The following is a 19,206-nucleotide window of genomic DNA, read 5'->3' as shown; positions in this document are numbered from 1 at the left end:
GTAAAATTAGACAAAAAATCAGTCTATTTCAGTCAGAATATGCTAAACCAAGGCTCTGTCTAACTTCGCGGCATTCCTTCCCTCAATAGAGCGAAGTATAGACATCGATGCCATGATAATAATATGAACATAATTGGCTGGTGCATTCATATGTTCCAACTGCATTTGAAACACGATGACAAAGTGAACCCTGTCTGTTTGGAATAAAATCTGTAAATTTTATATGAAATATTTTGAGAAACCAGTGAGATAAAGTTACTTTTTATAGACATGCACAGTATTCCCCATAAAAAATGGGATTTATATAGCATTCATAAAAAAGGGCGAGGCTCACCCTTTCCCCATAGACGCTGTAGTTAAGCGTTACGCGGACCTCCACCATTACAAGATCTATGAAAGACGTAAGTCTGTGTAGGATAACTGAGGAAATCAGAAAATGCTCTAAAAAATTCTCTGAAAGAGCAGATTTTTTTCAGTCTAGTGTAAAATGCATTTTTACTCTCTCTATAGAAATATACCTTTATAATACTGTTCTGCTAAACAAAAACATACATCATTTTTTATCCATCTTGGGAGGTGCAAAGTTCATTTCTTTGGTCACGTCGTGTGGAGTCACCATACTCTTGCGAGCGTAACGATGGAGATACGTTGGCAACGGGAATATATCCACCCAAGATTCCTCATCAATCTGGTCAAAGTTCGCATCAAATTTCATTCCGTGCTTCCGCAACCTAAGCATGTAATCTGAATGGTATTTGCCGTCTGTGTAATCCAAGAAACGCCTGTAGTCGTTCTGAATATCCTGTAAATTGAGATGTTCAAGAGAAGTGAAAGAAGTAGCATTAAACACTGATTTCATGAGAATATAGTCTGTAAAACCAAGGTTGATTGTCGCTACATCATCTTAGACCTAAATCTAGTATATTTACATAAACTGATCAACCTTTGTCAATTCATGAAATCAAGCAAAAAATTTATCATACTAAGGATCACCAACACAGATAAGCATATGTAGGACAATATATTATTATTGATGGAAAAATACCAGAAATTTAGGTGATTTATCATGCTCATTTTTCTCATTTTATCAGCAATTATCAGATTTCTTCCTGAATCCTTTATACAGATATTGACTAATGGGGTGTGTAATATAAACATTCTTTGGACCGCCGGATTTGTATTTTCCCGAAGCGCACAGCGCTGAGGGAAAATATGATCACGAGGGAAAATATTAATCCTTTACGTGGTTCAAAGAATGTTTCTTTTAAACATCCCATCATTCAATATCTGTTATATTAGATAGCCTCTAATGATGAAGATAAAGTTAGGCCTAACGATGCGTGCAGCATATGATATTCACAGTGATTGAACTGGTATAGATCTATGTTAGTCTATATGCAGTAAATGACCCCTTTCTATTCAAATCAACTTTGTTTAGGCCTAGCCCTAGATTTAAATCTAAGTTCGAGCCCAGTCCAGGTCCAGGACCTTGGTCAATATATTCATCGAAGGTGGACCGGCTGGGAAAATACATTGATTTCGATCATATCACGTGACGCGTTATGGACCAATCGCGCTTGGCTATCTGTCTTGGCTATCTGATATTAACATATATTTCTTAATTTGTACATAGACACTTTTGAGGTCATTTCATGGGTTTTGCATGAACCCATCTTACAACTGTACCACAAATAACATTTGTCTTTAAACCAAGAACCTTGCTATTTTCACCAGTAGAACTTTGCATTATGAACCTACAATACAATAAGCATTGCAGAAAAGAGGGACATTTGTATGTGAAGGGCAGAGGAAGCATAAAAATAATTATTGAAGACTTAAACATAAATGCTCTATTTTCGTATCCAGGGGATGGGGTAGTGAGACTTGAAGAATTATTTGTTTTCCTTCTATCTTTACTTTTTTTCAATTTATGTCGGGCCAATTAATGCCCCCCCACGCAATCTCTGCCAGTGGTCACAAGAGTGGCAATTTCAACTTTTTTTTCCTGTAAATCACACTTGATTTAAAGCTTTAATTCAAGAAAAGTTGTGAGTATTGTTTGATGAGTACATTCATTAAAAATAATGTACTGCCTTATCATGAATAAATACAATATTGGCCCTGATGAGTTGAATATTTCTGGCATCCCACAGGAGAAAAGCATATTGGTTATCTTTAACTTTAACTTTGACCATGCTATGTAATACGGTATCATAGGTCAAATTTGTACGCTTAAGCCTTTGGGGAATTTGTCAGATTTTGCTGCATTGTGCAATACACACTCTGATATTGCACAAGAATATGTGATTCTATTGAACCGCTTCAAGGCCCTATATGGATAAAAATACAATATTGAGCAGTCCTGGGGTGTTTCACAAAGATTTAAGAATGACTAAGAGTCATACTTAAATGCTGAAGTGCACATGATATGCAACATGCAATCTTATTGGTCAAAAAGCAGTCATGCACGTCCTCTTGGCATGATCTGACCAATGCGGTCATGCCTTTTATAACACATCCAACTGGGAATTGAAGTGCGACTCTATAAGTCATATCTAAATCTTTGTGAAACACCCTCCTGGTTTGAATGCATATAGGCCTATGGCTTACCTTGAAATCTGTTTGAACCCAATCTCTGGCTTGCATCTCATCTCGAAGTTCCCTCTCAGTTTCATGAATTCTGAAAATTTAAAGTTAGGATAAATATTACTTTCACATTAAACTATGTACTGGTACACTACATTTAAGACAGATAATATGAATATATTTCTTTTCTTATCAAAATACATACCTGATACACTCAAGAGAATGAAGATATGAGCAAAATTGCTAATTAGAATTTATGTAATAAATCTTAGGAGTTTTAAGGTTACATCATTACAGTCATTGGCTTTATAAAAAAGTTTCACTGTTTAGTTATGAAAATTATACTGAATACAGTACATTAAAAAAAACTTACATTTTATTGAGTCTCATTGTTTCTTCCCTGTGAAGCTTGGCAACCCGTGCTGCCTCTTCGGCTGCCAATCTATTGCACTCTTCTTTCGTAGCCTCTATTGCCTTCTTTAAACGGTGGGCAAAATGAAACTGAAAAGAAAAAGATGAAATGAATGAAATAAATAGAAAAAAAGTCATAATTATCCGTAAATGGTTGAAAAATCAAGCTGAAACCAATTGGAACCAGTTGACCAATTGGTTTCAATATTTCGCAAAGTGGAAAAAGGTATATAGGCCTACTGAATAAACATTTGAAGCATTATCCCCCACTAAATATTCTGCAGCTATCGTACCTCTGAAGATACGAAGGAGAAAGAGATTTTATTACTCTGTGTGTTGAACCCTTTAAGGTCGGTAATATGTCCATTTGCGACAGTTTAGTCGATCACAGTAACTTGCAACACAAAGACTTGCTCAAATTAGGCAACATTTCCAACTTTATTTCATAACACTTACACTTTTTGAGGAAAATAAATTGCTTGTGATGGGTATTCTGATATCAAAGAATGATTACATGTTTACAGTTAATTTTGAAAGTCCATGTTTGTGCATGGTGTTTGCCTAGCAGAAGGTAAGCATGCCAACCACCCCCAAAACCAATAAGTTGCCCACAATCAATTTTGAGAACTTCAGTTTGAATAAGCACATTAAAAGCTTTAACATGACAATTGACATATAACACTGGCAGATCCAGGGGGGGCACAGCCGGCCCATGCTCCCCCCTTTTGAGAGGCACAATTAAACTTTGTAATATAAAAATTCTGTTAAAATAGAAGTGTGCCCCCCCCCCCTGAAAGTGAAGACCTTTTTTTTGCTTGTCAAATTTTTCCTCGGGAAATGTGCCCCCCCCCCCCTTTTAGAAAATCCTGGATCCACCCCTGCATATAAATTGTCAAAGTTGATCAACAATAACCTACAGAAATATTTAAATGAATGCAGAGAAAACTAAGTGAGGGCTTCCAAAAAAAAAGAGAAAACACCGTTTGAAGTTTACTCAGGCATGTGATATGTATAGGCCTACACTGTGCAATCTCAGTGAAACTTCCCATCAGTGTAAAAAAAAAACCACTGGTGTCAAAGAAAATCTTGTATCATCTTTTCTATCCAACATTACGTCCTGAAATTTTGACAGTATGAAGAAGAACTACTCATATTTTTTTCATATTTGCTTATTGAAGAACAAATCGCAATTTACAGAGAACCTTCCCTTGTGACTCATGTTGGTTTTGGGGTGGCCGGTGACATATGCAGAATACATACCCTGGCGATTTTGAGAGCTCTGGCTACAGCAAATTCTTTGGCAACAAGGAACTGCTTGCGTAATTTACGAGTCGTCTCTGCGATGGCATCCTCTACAGCTTTTATTCTGATCCGTTCACATTCTTCCCACTGTTTCCTCAAGGCCTCTTCCTTCTCCTTCTTGAAAGCCCATGTTAACTTGGCAATGCGTTCTGCTTCCAACTGATCTCGGGCTATCCTTACCCTTTCGGCTGTAGCTTCTGCTTCCTGGGGGAAAAAATAAACAAGTAGCACCACTTGTTGAAATAAGCAAACATCAAAATGTGTTTGCATATATACCTTTAATTCTAGACTTCTCTGTAGCTTCCAAAAGATAGAAGTGTATCTAACTCATTCTCTTAAGATAAATGAATAAAAAATAGGCCAGAAATACAGTGAAAAACTTCCCTTTTTCATTTTTGAAATGCTACCATTTTTATCGACTAGCAAAATATATTTTACACACTATAAAATGTTTGCCTCATCCCTGGCATCAGGAAGGGAAATGGTGGTAAGGAGAATTTTTTTCTGGTTGGAAGTAAGATGTGTAAATTTATTTAAAAGAAACTCAAAAGCGAAGGAGCAAAGCGAGGGAACAAAGCGACTGAGCTTGTCAAAAGTCTAACGTTGGGGCTTGTGTACATTTTTGGGTAATTTTCATGAAATTAAAATTTTCGACAAAGAATGCAAGTTTTCAAATTTCTGGGGGTGGCAGCTGCCCCCTGCCCCTCCCCACAGCCCTTGGTGGGTACAACTATGAGAGGGGGTGTTGTAAAAGCAATAACCTACCAATCTAGCTTCTTCTAATGCTTTCCTTTTCTCTTCTTCTGCCTTTTTCATTGCCTTTTCGAGCGTTTCTTTCAATATCCGGGCTGCCCTTTCCTCTGTCTCTTGTACAGCTTTACGTATTGACTCTTCTTTGTCCCGCCTCCATGCTTCATGTGCCCTTCCGTAGGCAGCTCCTCCAACATCTAATAATGATAATAGTAGTAATAGAAGTATGAAAAAAATAATGACAATAATAGTACTAGTAGTAGTTTTGCAAAATTTCCGGGAATTTTCAGTCATTTTTGGGAATTTAAAAAAAGTAGCAATTTTCTGATATTTATATACAGGAATTGAAAGGATTACTCTGGCAGATGATGCTTGATTGCGCTTTGTCAGCAAGTTACAAGCCAAATATTATGCTAAGACAGTCAGACAAGGCAGAATTTCAAAGAATTTCAATGCAAAAATTGATTTGGTTCATGGTTCATTTATTTCTTCTTTCACAACATTTGTACATAACATTAGTTAACAACATCATACATAATACTTTTTACATTCTAAGTACTTTGATTGTCACGCACAGTTAAAATTTACAAAGATCATATTAAAGGTATTGTTTAACTTTGTGAGCAGCCGATTTACAAAATTCTCGAACCAAGATGAAACATGTGTACAAATGCATGTATTAGAACTAATAAACCCTGAAAATAACCATTATTGAGAATGAAAAACTAAAACTACAAGGCAAACATCGATTTTGTAAATAGGCGTCTTATAGACGCCTAAATAGTACACATAAGTGTATGGGATGAAATTAAGATGGTGTTTCCGGTCACTTTACATTTCAATTTTTGAAGCACTAAATAATTATTTTCGAACGCAATTTTTTTTGGTGCTTCATTTTTGTAACATATCACAGACACAGGTGACAAGTTCAGATTTTTTTAAAGTCAAACCAATGTTAACCAATCACTTTAAAAAGAAAAAGTATATATACAAGAACTTGTAAGTCATGAAAGAGGAGGAGACCTTCAAGAAGCTGAGCTTGTCAAAGCAAGATCCCCCAAAAGAGAATACATGGCATGAAATTTTAACTAGTTTAAAAGAAATTAGAGGTAAAATTGACCCAGAAAAAAACAAAACAAAACTGCATAAAATCATGTGAGGGTGAGGGAGTATTTACAAAGTAGGTTTTGATATCTACAAAGGGAAAAGGTTAACACGGGGATGAAGGATGGAGGGGGAGAGAAAAGTGGACACAAAACAAAGGAACAAGAAAAGTGATAGGCTTAGAAAAGGTCCCTTGCCTAATTACAGGTATAGGGGTTAGGAAGATTGAAAGAAAAGGAGTGAGATAGAGAAAGGGAAAACAAACATAGTCACAAGAGGAATGTTGGTTAAATGAATAATGAAGGGCCAGCCTGGAAAAAGAGGGGATTGACAAATGAGCTAAGAAAATAGTAATAAAACTTAAACAGGTCATATGACATTGTATTTACATTAAATATTATCAACATAATTACTCAGTAAAAGCAATTTCAGTTTGTGTTTAAAACAGAGACACTGACAGAACAAGTTAGTAAGTTACATCAATAGGAAGTGAATTCCAATACTTAGGACACAAGGGATATACATACATGTATATCCCTTGTGTAACATTGGTAGAGTATATGTACTGCCATCACATGTACCATTCAGCCACTAATACAGTAATAATACAGTTTTAGTAATACCCTAAAATACTTACCTGGGCATTTACTTTTTGATAATACTAACATTGTCAGAGTAACTTCCACAAAGTTTCTTGGTTTACACATTGATGAGAATTTAAGTTGGAAATATCACTGTAATATAATATTTGTAAAGTTTTGTCTAGAAATACTGGTGTAATCTACAAGTTAAAACATTTTGTCCCAAAAGAAGTTTTGCTTATTTTGTATTCAACTCTTATTTTGCCTTATCTTCATTACAGAGTTTTTGCATGGGGAAAGTCACTAAAACCCAACTAGAAAAGATACTTGTCACTCAAAAAAGGGTGTTAAGAATTGTTTATATACATTTTTCATGGATGGATGCCTATTGGATATTCTGATCTTTTAGTACACCCACAGATAAAAGTGAGTCATGTGACTCATTTATGTATAATATTTGTGAGTCAGGCGAAACTTGACTCACTAACAAAATTAAATGAGTCTTAGTTGACTCATCTGTAATTAACAAGTGAGTCAATAACGAAATGACTCACTTGCAGAATGCTCCGACTGACTCACATAGTTGTAAAAAATGAGTCAAGATCGGCGATTGACTCATTTACAAAAAAAAATGAGTCAAGAATAAAGCCGTGCGCGCATGCGCTACTTGCACGCTATGACGTCAACCATCGCGCGAACATTCCCGTTTGACGTCGCCATTGCTGAATTGGATCAAGAGAATACTGTGAGTAAAATCGTTTTAATCCTGCAGTTTTGAGAATAATTTTGTTCATTTCACCTGTAGGCCGCTGAGAAATTAATTTGCTGAAGAGAATGAGAGGAAATTTGGTGGACAAGAATAATTGATTCTCAATTTAGGTGATGATTTGTGGAACTTTGAGAGGATTACGTGCGGGATTTCGTGCACCAGACGGATGCGTGTATGTGTGTATGCTATATGGCTGTACTTGTAGGGCTGTAGTGTAGCTCCGCTGCGCGTCTGTTTAATTGAGTGTAGATATGTATTGTTGTGTGTTCGGACAGGTTGTGTGTCCGGACTTTAGCAAGTCAAAGAAATTTACAGGCGAAGTTTCATCAATTTTTAGTACAAAATGTAGGAAATATTATAGAGAATTACAAAATAGAAGATGATTACAACTATTGAATTCATATTTTTAGGGTAAGCTAATCAAAAGACAAAAAAGAAGGCTTCAAAAATATAAAATGTCCGGACACCTGACCCTACATCCTACGAAACAGATTACCACATCTACAGTTAGGCCTATAATCTGGATCTGGATGTGTACGATGCAGGGCCCTCCTGGGCATGAACGCATCGGATGAGCCTGAGATCGGGTGAGCTTGAGGGAGGGCGAAGGGATGATTAGAAGGTCTTTTCGATGGCATTGAATGAGTTTGTCGATGGCGAGTTTATTCAATGTAAATCAGGTGGTTCCATATGATTGATGATGGTACCGGTACTGAGAAGAACAAGTTCCTGTATTTTTCAATTCTTGCTCTTATTGGATGATAGGTCTGGCACTTACTATTATTTGTCACTTGCCTATCGATATAATCTGAGTTCAAAATGACTCTCACATATCGATCCCTATGTTTTTTTTGTCAGGTAGATCAAATCTAGACCACTCATTCTATGAACAAGGTTATGATATAACCTTGTTCTCTGTTAGTGTTACTGCCCCCTGTGTGGTGAAATAAGGTTGGCAATGTTTGGCCTATTTTCTCCTTTTCTTTGGGACTAATGTTTAATTTTTTGACAATGTTAGGTTCCATTACAGCTATTTATCACATAGGGGAAGGCGGGGTAAGTTGTGACAGTTTTTGCTTTTTGCATGTTAGAATTGATATAATTAATAATCTTGTCGTAATAAGTACCTTGCCTTGAAATTTAATTCTTCTGAAATATTTTCCACCTATATATAACTTTTTATCCCCACACTGAAATTCATCATGACCTTTGAAAAAAATGATGTCAAATGGCTCAACTTGCCCCATATATGGGGTAAGTTTGAGCCACCTTCTGGGGTAAGTTGAGCCACAAATACTATGTACAAAATGTATGAGGGGAGAACTAGCATGTCAATTTTTTGTTTAAAGTCGTTTCACTTGCTAATTCTCCATAAATACTAACATCCTTTAAAAGGAAAAGAGTAGTCATGTAAATTTGCTCCTTTCAGCCAGCATTTCAATCGATTTTTATGGTTTGTTTGTTTTTTAAGATACATTACCATAAGAATTACCATGGCTCGACTTGCCCCATGCTGTTTGGCTCAACTTACCCCAGTCCGAACTTAGTGCGATAATTTTGTATCCACACATTTATTATGCATCCATCATATAAACGACTATGACAAGAATGAAGATCCATACCTGGACTAATAATGTTGCTATCATGTATTTATTATATTTAAAGACTTGTGTGTTTATAAAGCACTTATCTATTTCACACTCTTTTTTACTTTTTTGGCTGAAATTCATATTTTTCCCTCTAAAAATCTACTTTTTGTTTCAAAGTTGAAAACAATGTGGTGGGTTTAGGGGTTATGCTATGGGTCATCAATATATGACACCACCACAATGTCTGACTCATTCATTATTGGCCTGCGGCTGGTGGCTCAACTTGCCCCTATGCTCAACTTACCCCGCCTTCCCCTACATGTAACTTGTCTCTTAATTAAATTTGATTCTTTAAATTAATTTTTCTTAATTAAAAATAGAGATTGAAAAACTACAATTGTCTTGCCTTTATTTTTCCACTAATAGAGGGCGTACACAAAAATATGCCCAAAATTTAAGTTTTCAAGTGCTCTGGTGAATACGAAAATTACCCCCAAGCTACTAATGAAAAATGAATTGCAACTGTACAGAAATTAGTATTATGGTCACAAAAGTGATATTTTAATGATTTTTTAAATTGTGTGCTGTGTACAGCATTGGCATTCCATATAGTCCTAGATTCCCCACAGGCAGGCATAATGAACCCTTGGGTGAGTCTAGACTACATGCATTTCCTTCTCACAGAAAAATGTAGAGGTGTACTGTAGGACCTATTCCTGGTCTACTGAGGTGTTTTTAATTTGATAAGTGCCCCTTTCCCAACAATAATTAAGATGAATATTTTTATCAGATAATGTTGAGATGTGAGCCCCCATCTTGAATGGATGTGGTGTTTGTTTTTATTAACTTGGAAATGCAGTCACTATCTGAAGCATATGTCACATTTATCCCATCAAAATAACATTAAGAATATTTCCAATTCATTTTTTTTCTTTTTTTGCACATTTTATTTGTTTTTTATAATTTTATTATTATTTTTTTACAGGGCTACTGGAAGAAGTCACTACGCAACAGATTCAGGAATTGCAGGAAATGTCATGAACGTGATAATCCATTAGGACAAATGGAAGCAAAGAAAGGGGACTACACCCAAACCAGACAAAGCTGCAGGCAAACACATGTATGGCATAAAGAAAGTACCTTCCTGCATCCCCAGAAAGTGAGGATGAAGAAACGATCAATGCTCACATCAAGATGCTTCAGAATGAATCCAGAAAAACAAGACAGGACAGCTTGATGATAGACAATCTACTAACTTATGCCCATAGGCGCAAGGGTATCATCAACAGCAACTGGACTGAATCCTACTTGAAGGATATGTACCCTTACCTTTTCCACGAAGATGAGGTAAGTTCAAATCAGCGTTAATACAGATCAAGAAACTTCAAGAATCTATCATTAGATTAACGTGTAACAAGGGTCTATTCTTGCAATAAGCAAGTCCATGCTTAACCCTAAACAGGCCGGGGGGGGGTTGAATGAACCCCCCCCCCGGCCACAGAACAGCCAAAAAAAACCCGGCCTAGTTAGGGTTAACTAGAATTGGAGCTATAAGTTTTATAGAAATGGGTATGTTCACATTTCTAGGATCATGCAATCACATTCTGTATTTTAACCTAGTTTATTAGTATCCATCTTTGAAATAATCAATAAATTGTGTGAAAACATAATATTTAGAAAGTTTGAAATTTTAATCTTTATCTGATCTCAATCATATCATGTCTGTTGATCGAGAAGAATCTAAAGGTCCTACCATTTCACACTCAATGCAGTAAGTAGCGTGTACAGGCTTAAAATTATGATAGTTAAAGGAGATCAAAATTTGCAAAGTACTAAAATTTACAAGAGCAAAATATTTACTCTTCGTTCTTAATTAATAGAATTTTTGTTCTTGCTGACAAGTAAGGGACAATTTCACTGAGCATCTCATATGCAAAAACTTATCTTTGTGAATGGGTTAAGTGATAGGCCCATTTCAAGAACTGTATGTAATTGTTCACCAATAAATTTCCATATGAATTCAATACATTGATTATTGTATATATAGAATGAAAGTGATTCCAACTCGTGGAGACAAAGAAAGACTGGAGTCAGTTGGGTCATTTTATCAAGAGTGTAGAGATTTGCACATAGTCTTCAAAATTATTCTTGATTGAGCCATTTTTTACACACCTATTCTTTTTCTTTTTTTTTCACGCAGAGAAACATAAGACTGCCCTGTTTAAATTCCCTCTTTATTCTTTTCATTTGATGTTGAAAGAGTTTGAGAGACTGTCAGAGGACCCAACTAAGCAGAAGTTGGAAGCAGGACATTTGAATATGCTGATCCATTACTAGAGATATGCAAGACTCCCAAGCAAGGTTTGGAGCTCAAACACCTGATCTTGGCTGCAGCAGCAGAAAATGAAGACACCAGGAAAAGTATGTTATGGAGATGTTTGATAAGGAGTGGGTTTGCAATAATTTTATTCTTGGGAGGAAAACTTTGAAAATGGTTAAAGAGTTACTTTACTTCCCCCCCCCCCCCCCCCGAGTTTTACCAGCCCCAAATCCATATACCCCATTTTAATTTCAAGAGAGAGAAAGACAATAATTACATGGCTCCAAAGTGTACTCTTCTATTTATACCTGATGTGCAATTCAAATGGTTAAAGAAGGATGACCCAGGCCAGTTGGTCAAAATGTATATTGTATACTGTATATTTTTAATATTTCTGAATGGACAACCACAAAAATACTGATATTCTGGAGTTCGATTTACATTGCTTGAGTTTAGTCTTCATTTTTTTTTCTTTGCAGTTATCAAATCATGTGGAGCACTTCTGTTGATTCCTACTATTTTTGGAGAGAAGGCATTGCTTTGTCAGCATAGCCAGGTAAGTTTGATGCTTAAAATTCATTTAAGGTTTATACAAATATCAGCAGAATTTTGAGTGAGTGAGTGAGTGAAGCTGTCGCAGGCAACTGACAGGCCATATGAGACCTGGCACCACAAAACTCTTAAAAAGTCAGAAGAAATAGATATTGGATTTAATCTCTCTTTTAACACAGGAAATTCTAATAAGTTTTGAAATGATGTATTACTCACTATCACAGTGAGATCCTAACCTTCGAAAGATTAAGAAAAGAACATTGCCTACCATAGAATTCTACTTATGAGAATAAGGGATTAGATTTTGCCCATTTGATTAAGTATTTTGATTGCTAACTTTTGTTTAGCATCAATGTAAAGAAGATTACACATCAGTATAATTTTCGTGATAATTGATTTATTGAATCTCAAATTATCTCCAGAGTTGATTCATAAATTGAGAACATCCTCCTGAAGCCTATAAACCAATATCACACCAGGGTTTAATTCATAGGGGTTTAAAGTGAAGAGTAGGTCCTATATCTTAATTTTCACCCCCCCCCCCCCAAAAAAAAAAATATTAATTCATTGCTAATATTATTCTAATTGAAAGTTGCAATAATAGTACTTCAGATTTAAAAGGCACTTAGAAATTTTTGAAGTGGCTTAAGAAAAGTATAGGTGAATTCGACTTCACCTCACTGTAACTTGTGGCGGCCATAACTGGGGGGCTTCCAAAAAACAACAAAAGCACTTTCAATGGAGTATGTCATGAGCCAGGTGTGTTGCCATGTCAGTGTTTTTGTTGGGGTGGACTTGTCCTTTAATGAACTTTGACCATCAAAGTCAGCACTGCTGCTATATTGAAATGAGTAATGCAGGCGAGACTGCCAGAGGCGTTCCACTTGTATATAAATGATTTGATGGCTATACAAACTGTTCAACTTGATGTTTTGGTGTTTCCAAGAAAGTAGTACATTTCTCAACTCTGAGTCCAATTTATTCATTTCCATCCATGTAATTTGATAGAGCTTGGATGATAATTCATAGTGAACACTTACTCAACCATGGCTAAGAAATTCTTTATTACAGTTACAATTTTGTAAGTCTTGCGGTTCTTTAGGCTACAATTTGTAAAGTATCAAAGTAAATACTATGGTGTTTCATTTAATATCATACTAGTACATCTTGGACTACAGTACAGTTAGCAGTATATGTATTAGCATAACCTTGAAATTATCATTTTCACTAGGATCAACCAATTTGCCTTGTGTACATTACCAGAAATAAACTAATCAGCATTTCTCACTTATGTTTCCCTTTTTTAGGATAAAAAACGGACCAATCGCCAAAATCATCTACAAAAGTAAGCCCGACAGTGCAGGTCTGACTCTGAGCAGTGATCATGAAAAATTCACGGAAATTCTGCAATCATCCTATATTACAGCAGAGAATGAAGTCATTTATGAGAAAACCACCTACCTCATGTCAGCAGTCTCTCTGCTTATGTCGGCCCATTATGTATTCAACTGATCATACACCCCCAAGATGGGTAACACCCTCACATTCATTCAGAAGATTCTGATGAACATAGATTCCACATCTCAACCCTCATCCAAGGTCGTAAGAAGCCTGTATGACTTAAATGCTGTCCGAAATGCTGATGCCAGTAGTTCTTCAGTTTAATAGAAATTAATTACTTGGGTGATGCTACTGCAACACAGCTGATCACACTTTCTCTACGTGCAATCACCTTAGGTGTTGTATCTGTCTTTTATGTGCAAAATAGATTGAAATAGATACGACAGGTTGACCGTGAATTTAGACATCAAGTATGTGCATTATTTTGCTTTGCTTCAGTACAAATTTCAGTGGCCCTTGAATTGGAAATCTTTTCATATCCCAAGAATTACATATAAATGCTTAATGAAATTTTTGTCACAGATAAAATAGGATTTTGCACACACAAAAAAGAAAAGATATTTGGACCCAAAATTTTTACAGATCAGATGGTCAACAATTTTTTTTTTTTTGGGGGGGGAATTGAAGACTAAGCTATTAATATTCTACTTTTTGATTTTTGTACACATTTTGTTACTGTACATGTAAATAAGTTTAACACCACAAATTTGAAGAATTACAACATTTTAAAGGTTCTCTATGGAATTTTAGTTAGTTTGTAAGTTTCAAGCAACTTAGTATTTAATTCCAAGAATTATACAAAGGCACTTTTCAAGATTATGGCTTCCAACATCAGTACATGATGGAAACAATTCTCAATGTTTACATTTATTGAGATGGTAAGCACATGCAACTGATTTGAAACTAATTTTATAAATTTGACAAAGCACTGCCATTAATTTTAAGCCAATCTGCACACTTCCAAGCATGTCAAAGGTATTGCTTAATAGCCCAATCACCACAATTATCATTGCCTTTAAAAAAAATTGCACAAATATATTTAAATAGAAAAGGTCAGTATCTGCTTGAAGATACAGCTGCTATAGGAGGCAGATTTTGCGGAAAATACCAGGGCTTCACGGTGAGAGAATGGGGGATTCTGCGAAGTGCTTTAAGAATTAATTGAGAATCCAAATTGCACATTTTGAAATTGTCTTTTGTACTATTAGTAGTAAAATATTTTTGTGGGTTTTCCTACAGCAAAAATTGACATTTGGGGAATTCCTGTGTCATGCATGGGGATTCTTAAATTTAAATTGTGTTTGTACGTATGCTTAAGTTTGAAAAATTGACGTTTTGTGACAGCTTTATCTTTGTTTAGTCGGTTAAACCATGTTGCCAATCAGTTATAAAATCTATCACTCTCTCTTGATAGTTTTATTTTTTATTTGATGAGAGGTAGCAGTGCACTTATTTACATGTTTGGTGACTGGATTCTATGCTTGAGAATAGATTTTATTATAGAAAGAAATGCACAGCAACCATAATTATTTTTCAAGTAAACTCTTAAACATTTATCCCATGAAACACATTTCTGTCTGTTGTGGTTACATCACGGATGCATAATGGTCACTTTTGTTTTGGTAATATTGATGGTGACTCCGGAGTTTTATTGTTGAGAGGAAATAAATCAGATGGCATGTACAATGCATTTATACATTCTAGTTCTTTTGCTTTAACTGATTGTGATGTGTCTGTTAAGTTAGCATTAGGCTATTGATCTGTTGGTTGTAGGTCCATCATAATCGGCACATCTAAAGCATGCAATGAGACTTCCTGATCCATTCAATTTTGCTGATGATCATGTTTACTTGGAAAATGTTATTAATCATTTTTGGGAAAGCCCCTATGATGACAACAGACCATTTATTTTATTTGGCATCATTTTACACCCTTTTCTTTTGGTTTAATTATCACATATGTATTTGACTCATTTTCAGTTAAGTCGCCTTGACTCACTTCTTCATACATGAAGTGAGTCAAGAGGCTTGATCTACGAACAGAAGTAATGACTCGTTTAAGTAAAACCATCTGAGTCATGTGACTCACCTAGGCAAAAAGTGAGTCACCCTGACTCATCATTGATGAGTCACTGGTTTGTCCGTATAACGACACACTAGAAGGATCACATGAGTCACCGTGACTCATTCCAAACGAGTCTGAGTCTTACTGACTCACTTCAAACGAGTCAATGTGACTCATTTAAAGTGAGTCTTGCGATTATATGAGTCACCACGACTCATTAAAAATGAGTCTGCGTCTTAATGACTCACTTTAAATGAGTCAGGTGACTCATTTGAAGTGAGTCTTTAGATTATGTGAGTCACCATGACTCATTACAAATGAGTCTGCAAGGCAAAGATGAGTCACTATGATGCATTAAAAATGAGTCTTCTATGATCAGACTCATCTTTAATGAGTCATGGTGACTCACATATTCGTAAAAGTGTTTCGCTATACGGACAAACTGGTGACTCGCCAAAGTGAGTCAAGGTGACTCACTTTTTTTTGTGGGTGTAGTAGTAGAAGCAGTATTACTATAACACTAGAAGTAGTAAGTAATAATAATAATAATAGCCAATTTTCATAAAGCGCTTTTCCCAGAATGGCTCAAAGCGCGTTACAGCATATTACTACCCCGGTCATTGGATTCATTTCAATCCCGCACGAAAGTGCACAATTTCCACTCCCTGGGGAGCATTCCTTGCATTCATCGCAGCCTCATTATGGCGCTGGCAAAATCAAACATACAATATCTTTCACATCCTACCGGTAGTAGTTGTTGTTGTTGTAGTAGTAGTAGTAGTACAGTCATAGTAGTAGTAGTAATACTACTACGACTATACTATACTACTACTACCACTACTACTACTTTATAAAACTATTAGTAGACGTAGTAGTAGTAGTAAAGTGTTAGTAGAAGTAGTATAGTCGTAGTAATAGTAGTCGTAGTAGTAGTATAGTAGTAGTCATAGTAGTAGTAGTAGTAGTAGTGTAGTAATAGTAGTAGCAGTAGTATTATAGTAGTAGTAGTAGTAGTTGTAGTAGTAGTAGACTACTACTTTAGCAATATTAGTAGAAGTAGTAGTAGTAGTAGTAGTAGTATAGGCATAGTAGTATTACTAGTGATACTAATACTACAACTATACTTCTCCTACTACTACTACTTCTTCTACTACTGCTATTACTACTACTACTACTACATGTACTACTACTACTCCCAATACTACTATTACTTCTCCTAATAGTGTTATAGTAGTAGTAGTAGAGGTAGTAGTAGTAGTAATAGTAGTAGTAGTAGTAGGAGGAGGAGGAGTAGTATAGTTGTTGTAGTAGTAGTACTACTACTATTACTACTATGACTACTACTACTACAACTACTACTTCTATACTACTACTACTACTACTTCTATACTACTACTACTACTGCTACTACTATACTACTACTACTACTACTACTACGACTGTACTACTACTACTACTTGTTACTACTTCTACTACTACTACTAGTGTGATAGTAATACTACTTCTGCTACTACTACTACTACTATTACTTCCAATACTTCTACTAATATTGCTATAGTAGTAGTAGAAGTAGTAAATGTAGTAGTACAGTCATAGTAGTAGTAGTAGTCCTACTACTATACTACTACTACTACTACTACTACTACTACTACTATACTACTACTACTAAGACAACTACTACTACTACGACTATACTACGACGACTATACTACTACTACTACTATACTACTACTACTACTATACTACTTATTACTACTTCTACGACTATACTACTACTATACTAATAGACTAATGATAAATAACAACAACAACAATAATAATAATAATATGTACTTCTACTACTAATATCGTAATGATGATAATAATGACAATCAAACCCTTTGCCAGCGGGGGGGGGGTCAATCATACTTAGTAGTATTGTTTTTAAGCAAAGCCAAAGGAAGAGCAAATATTGAAGCCCCTAACTGAAAACCACAGCTACGGGCTGAACTCTTATCATAATAACACCCGGGGGGGGGGGGGGAGGGGCCCTTCCATTGACGAGTGGAAACCATGCGTGACCATGAGATCTCAAAAAGCACCCTAAACAAGTATTTTCCATATTCTGAAAATGTGCCCCTTAACAAGTATTGGCATGTGAAACCCTACCCTTAACAAGTATTGGAAACAAAACGATACTATTTGCAAGTATTCCCCGAATAACCCCTAAAAAATTACAGCGATATTTCAATTGTTATATTACGGACGTCGGTTGTTGGTTTTACCTTTACCTACATCATTGGATTTAGTCCCGGGGGGGCCACTTACATGTACATTGACGAGTGGATACCATGCGCGACCAAAAAAACACGTAAAAAGGATGTCCTTTTCACGATAGGGCACGTTACGTACGTAACGTGAAAAGGGTGTCAAAAACACAAAAATAATGAAAAAGGGTATCTATTTCGCTAGGAAAATTACGTGTTTAGGGTCGAATTTGCGGGGATGATAAAACAAAATTAAAATGTTTTATAAAGGATGTCTTTTTTGCCCCAACACTACGTGTTTAGAGTCCTATTTGCGCGAGGTGTAGAAGGTGGGGTCATACTAAACCAAATAAGGTAAAGCCGACAACCAAAGGACCCGTAACAATAAAACATTCCTGTACTTGTTTAGGGGTTCATTTCAGGGAATATTTGCCAAGAGTATTGTTTTGTTTCCAATACTTGTTAAGGGTAGGGTTTCACACGCCAATACTTGTTAAGGGGTGCATTTTCAGAATATGGAAATTACGTGTTTAGGGTGCTTTTCGAGACCCCATGGTCGCGCATGGTATCCACTCGTGAATGGAAGTGGCCCCCCGGGGGTTTAGTACAGCCCAACTTGCGCAAATCGTACTCTAAACACATAGTGTTGACTCTTAAGGCAAAAAGTACATCCATTATAAAACATGATTGTACTGATTTTTTATACCCTTGCAAATTTGACCCTAAACACATAGCTTTCCTATTGAAAATAGATACCCTATTTTAATCATTTAGTGTTTTTGACATCCTTATTACGTTACATACAAAACATGCTCTACTTTGAAAAAGACAACCTTTTTACATATGTTTTTGGTCGCGCATAGTATCCACTCGTCAATTGTGAATTGTGGCCCCTGCCCCCCAGGTAATATCAATAATAATATCAACAACAAGAACATAAAAATATTCTTACTGTTAAATGATAATAACATTAACAATAATTCAATACAAAATTAATGATAACAACAATAATGAAAATGGTATTTAATCAGACAATAATATTAATACTATTAGCTAGGGCTACTTCTGTCATTGATTTTTACTGACAGTAAGCATGCAGCACAATTAGCATAGGATAAATGATTGTTTATGAACTCATGGTTACTTATATTTACAGAAGAGCAAGTCAATGCAGAACAAAAACCTAAAGGAATCAACAGCAACAAAACAGAATGAGGGAATGGGATATACTACCTTCAACATTATCATGAGCAATTCGCCTGGTCGTCAAAGTTGTCCTTTCGAGCATTTGCTCCAAAAGTTCGCGTGGATTCTGTTTCTTCCTGCATGATCTCATGGTTTTGATGAGCACTGATAATTTATCGCAAAGCTGACAATATTAAATTGTTTCCGATATTATGCGTTTGACGCGACCGATCCGACGGAGCGGCGATCTACATTGAGGTACAGCTGCCGCGCTGTTGAAAACCAAGGCAACACCAGGATCGACGGTCGAGCGAGAACCATACTCTACCCCCCCCCCCCCCCCCCT

The 19,206-nt window shown here is 36.0% G+C and overlaps 2 protein-coding genes and 1 long non-coding RNA gene across 3 annotated transcripts; 2 read left to right on the top strand and 1 right to left on the bottom strand.

The window, feature by feature from the left end:
• Nucleotides 1-481: 481 nt before the first annotated feature.
• Nucleotides 482-19,189, bottom strand: LOC121429595 (inner centromere protein-like). The gene is made up of 6 exons (XM_041626704.1): nt 18,909-19,189; nt 5,065-5,246; nt 4,258-4,503; nt 2,960-3,087; nt 2,611-2,680; nt 482-802 (listed from the first exon to the last, which is right to left on the bottom strand). The coding sequence occupies exons 1-6, from the start codon at nt 19,009-19,011 to the stop codon at nt 554-556; spliced, it is 978 nt and encodes a 325-aa protein (XP_041482638.1). The 5' UTR covers nt 19,012-19,189; the 3' UTR covers nt 482-553.
• LOC121429596 lies at nt 7,156-10,334 on the top strand. Its single transcript, XM_041626706.1, has 2 exons — nt 7,156-7,479; nt 10,078-10,334. Exons 1-2 carry the CDS (start codon nt 7,393-7,395, stop codon nt 10,327-10,329), a joined length of 339 nt encoding a protein of 112 aa, XP_041482640.1. The 5' UTR covers nt 7,156-7,392; the 3' UTR covers nt 10,330-10,334.
• LOC121429597 lies at nt 10,585-14,921 on the top strand. Its single transcript, XR_005971951.1, has 2 exons — nt 10,585-11,968; nt 13,272-14,921. It is a non-coding gene; the product is annotated as an uncharacterized LOC121429597 (long non-coding RNA).
• Nucleotides 19,190-19,206: the final 17 nt, after the last annotated feature.

The sequence above is a fragment of the Lytechinus variegatus genome, chromosome 16 (genome assembly GCF_018143015.1).
Source record: "Lytechinus variegatus isolate NC3 chromosome 16, Lvar_3.0, whole genome shotgun sequence".
In the NCBI taxonomy this organism is placed as follows: Eukaryota; Metazoa; Echinodermata; class Echinoidea; order Temnopleuroida; family Toxopneustidae; genus Lytechinus; species Lytechinus variegatus.
Note: the sequence above shows the minus strand (reverse complement) of the source record. Positions and strands in the feature narration are given on the sequence as shown.

Excerpts from the sequence above, each read along its gene's own strand:
- LOC121429596 (XM_041626706.1), top strand. The coding sequence starts at position 7,393 with ATGCGCTACTTGCACGCTATGACGTCAACCATCGCGCGAACATTCCCG. Across the intron at positions 7,480-10,077 it reads AATTGGATCAAGAGAATACT|GGCTACTGGAAGAAGTCACT; the intron begins GTGAGTAAAATC and ends ATTTTTTTACAG.
- LOC121429595 (XM_041626704.1), bottom strand. The coding sequence starts at position 19,011 with ATGAGATCATGCAGGAAGAAACAGAATCCACGCGAACTTTTGGAGCAA. Across the intron at positions 4,504-5,064 it reads CATTAGAAGAAGCTAGATTG|GAAGCAGAAGCTACAGCCGA; the intron begins GTAGGTTATTGC and ends TTTTTCCCCCAG. Across the intron at positions 803-2,610 it reads GGGTTCAAACAGATTTCAAG|GATATTCAGAACGACTACAG; the intron begins GTAAGCCATAGG and ends CTCAATTTACAG.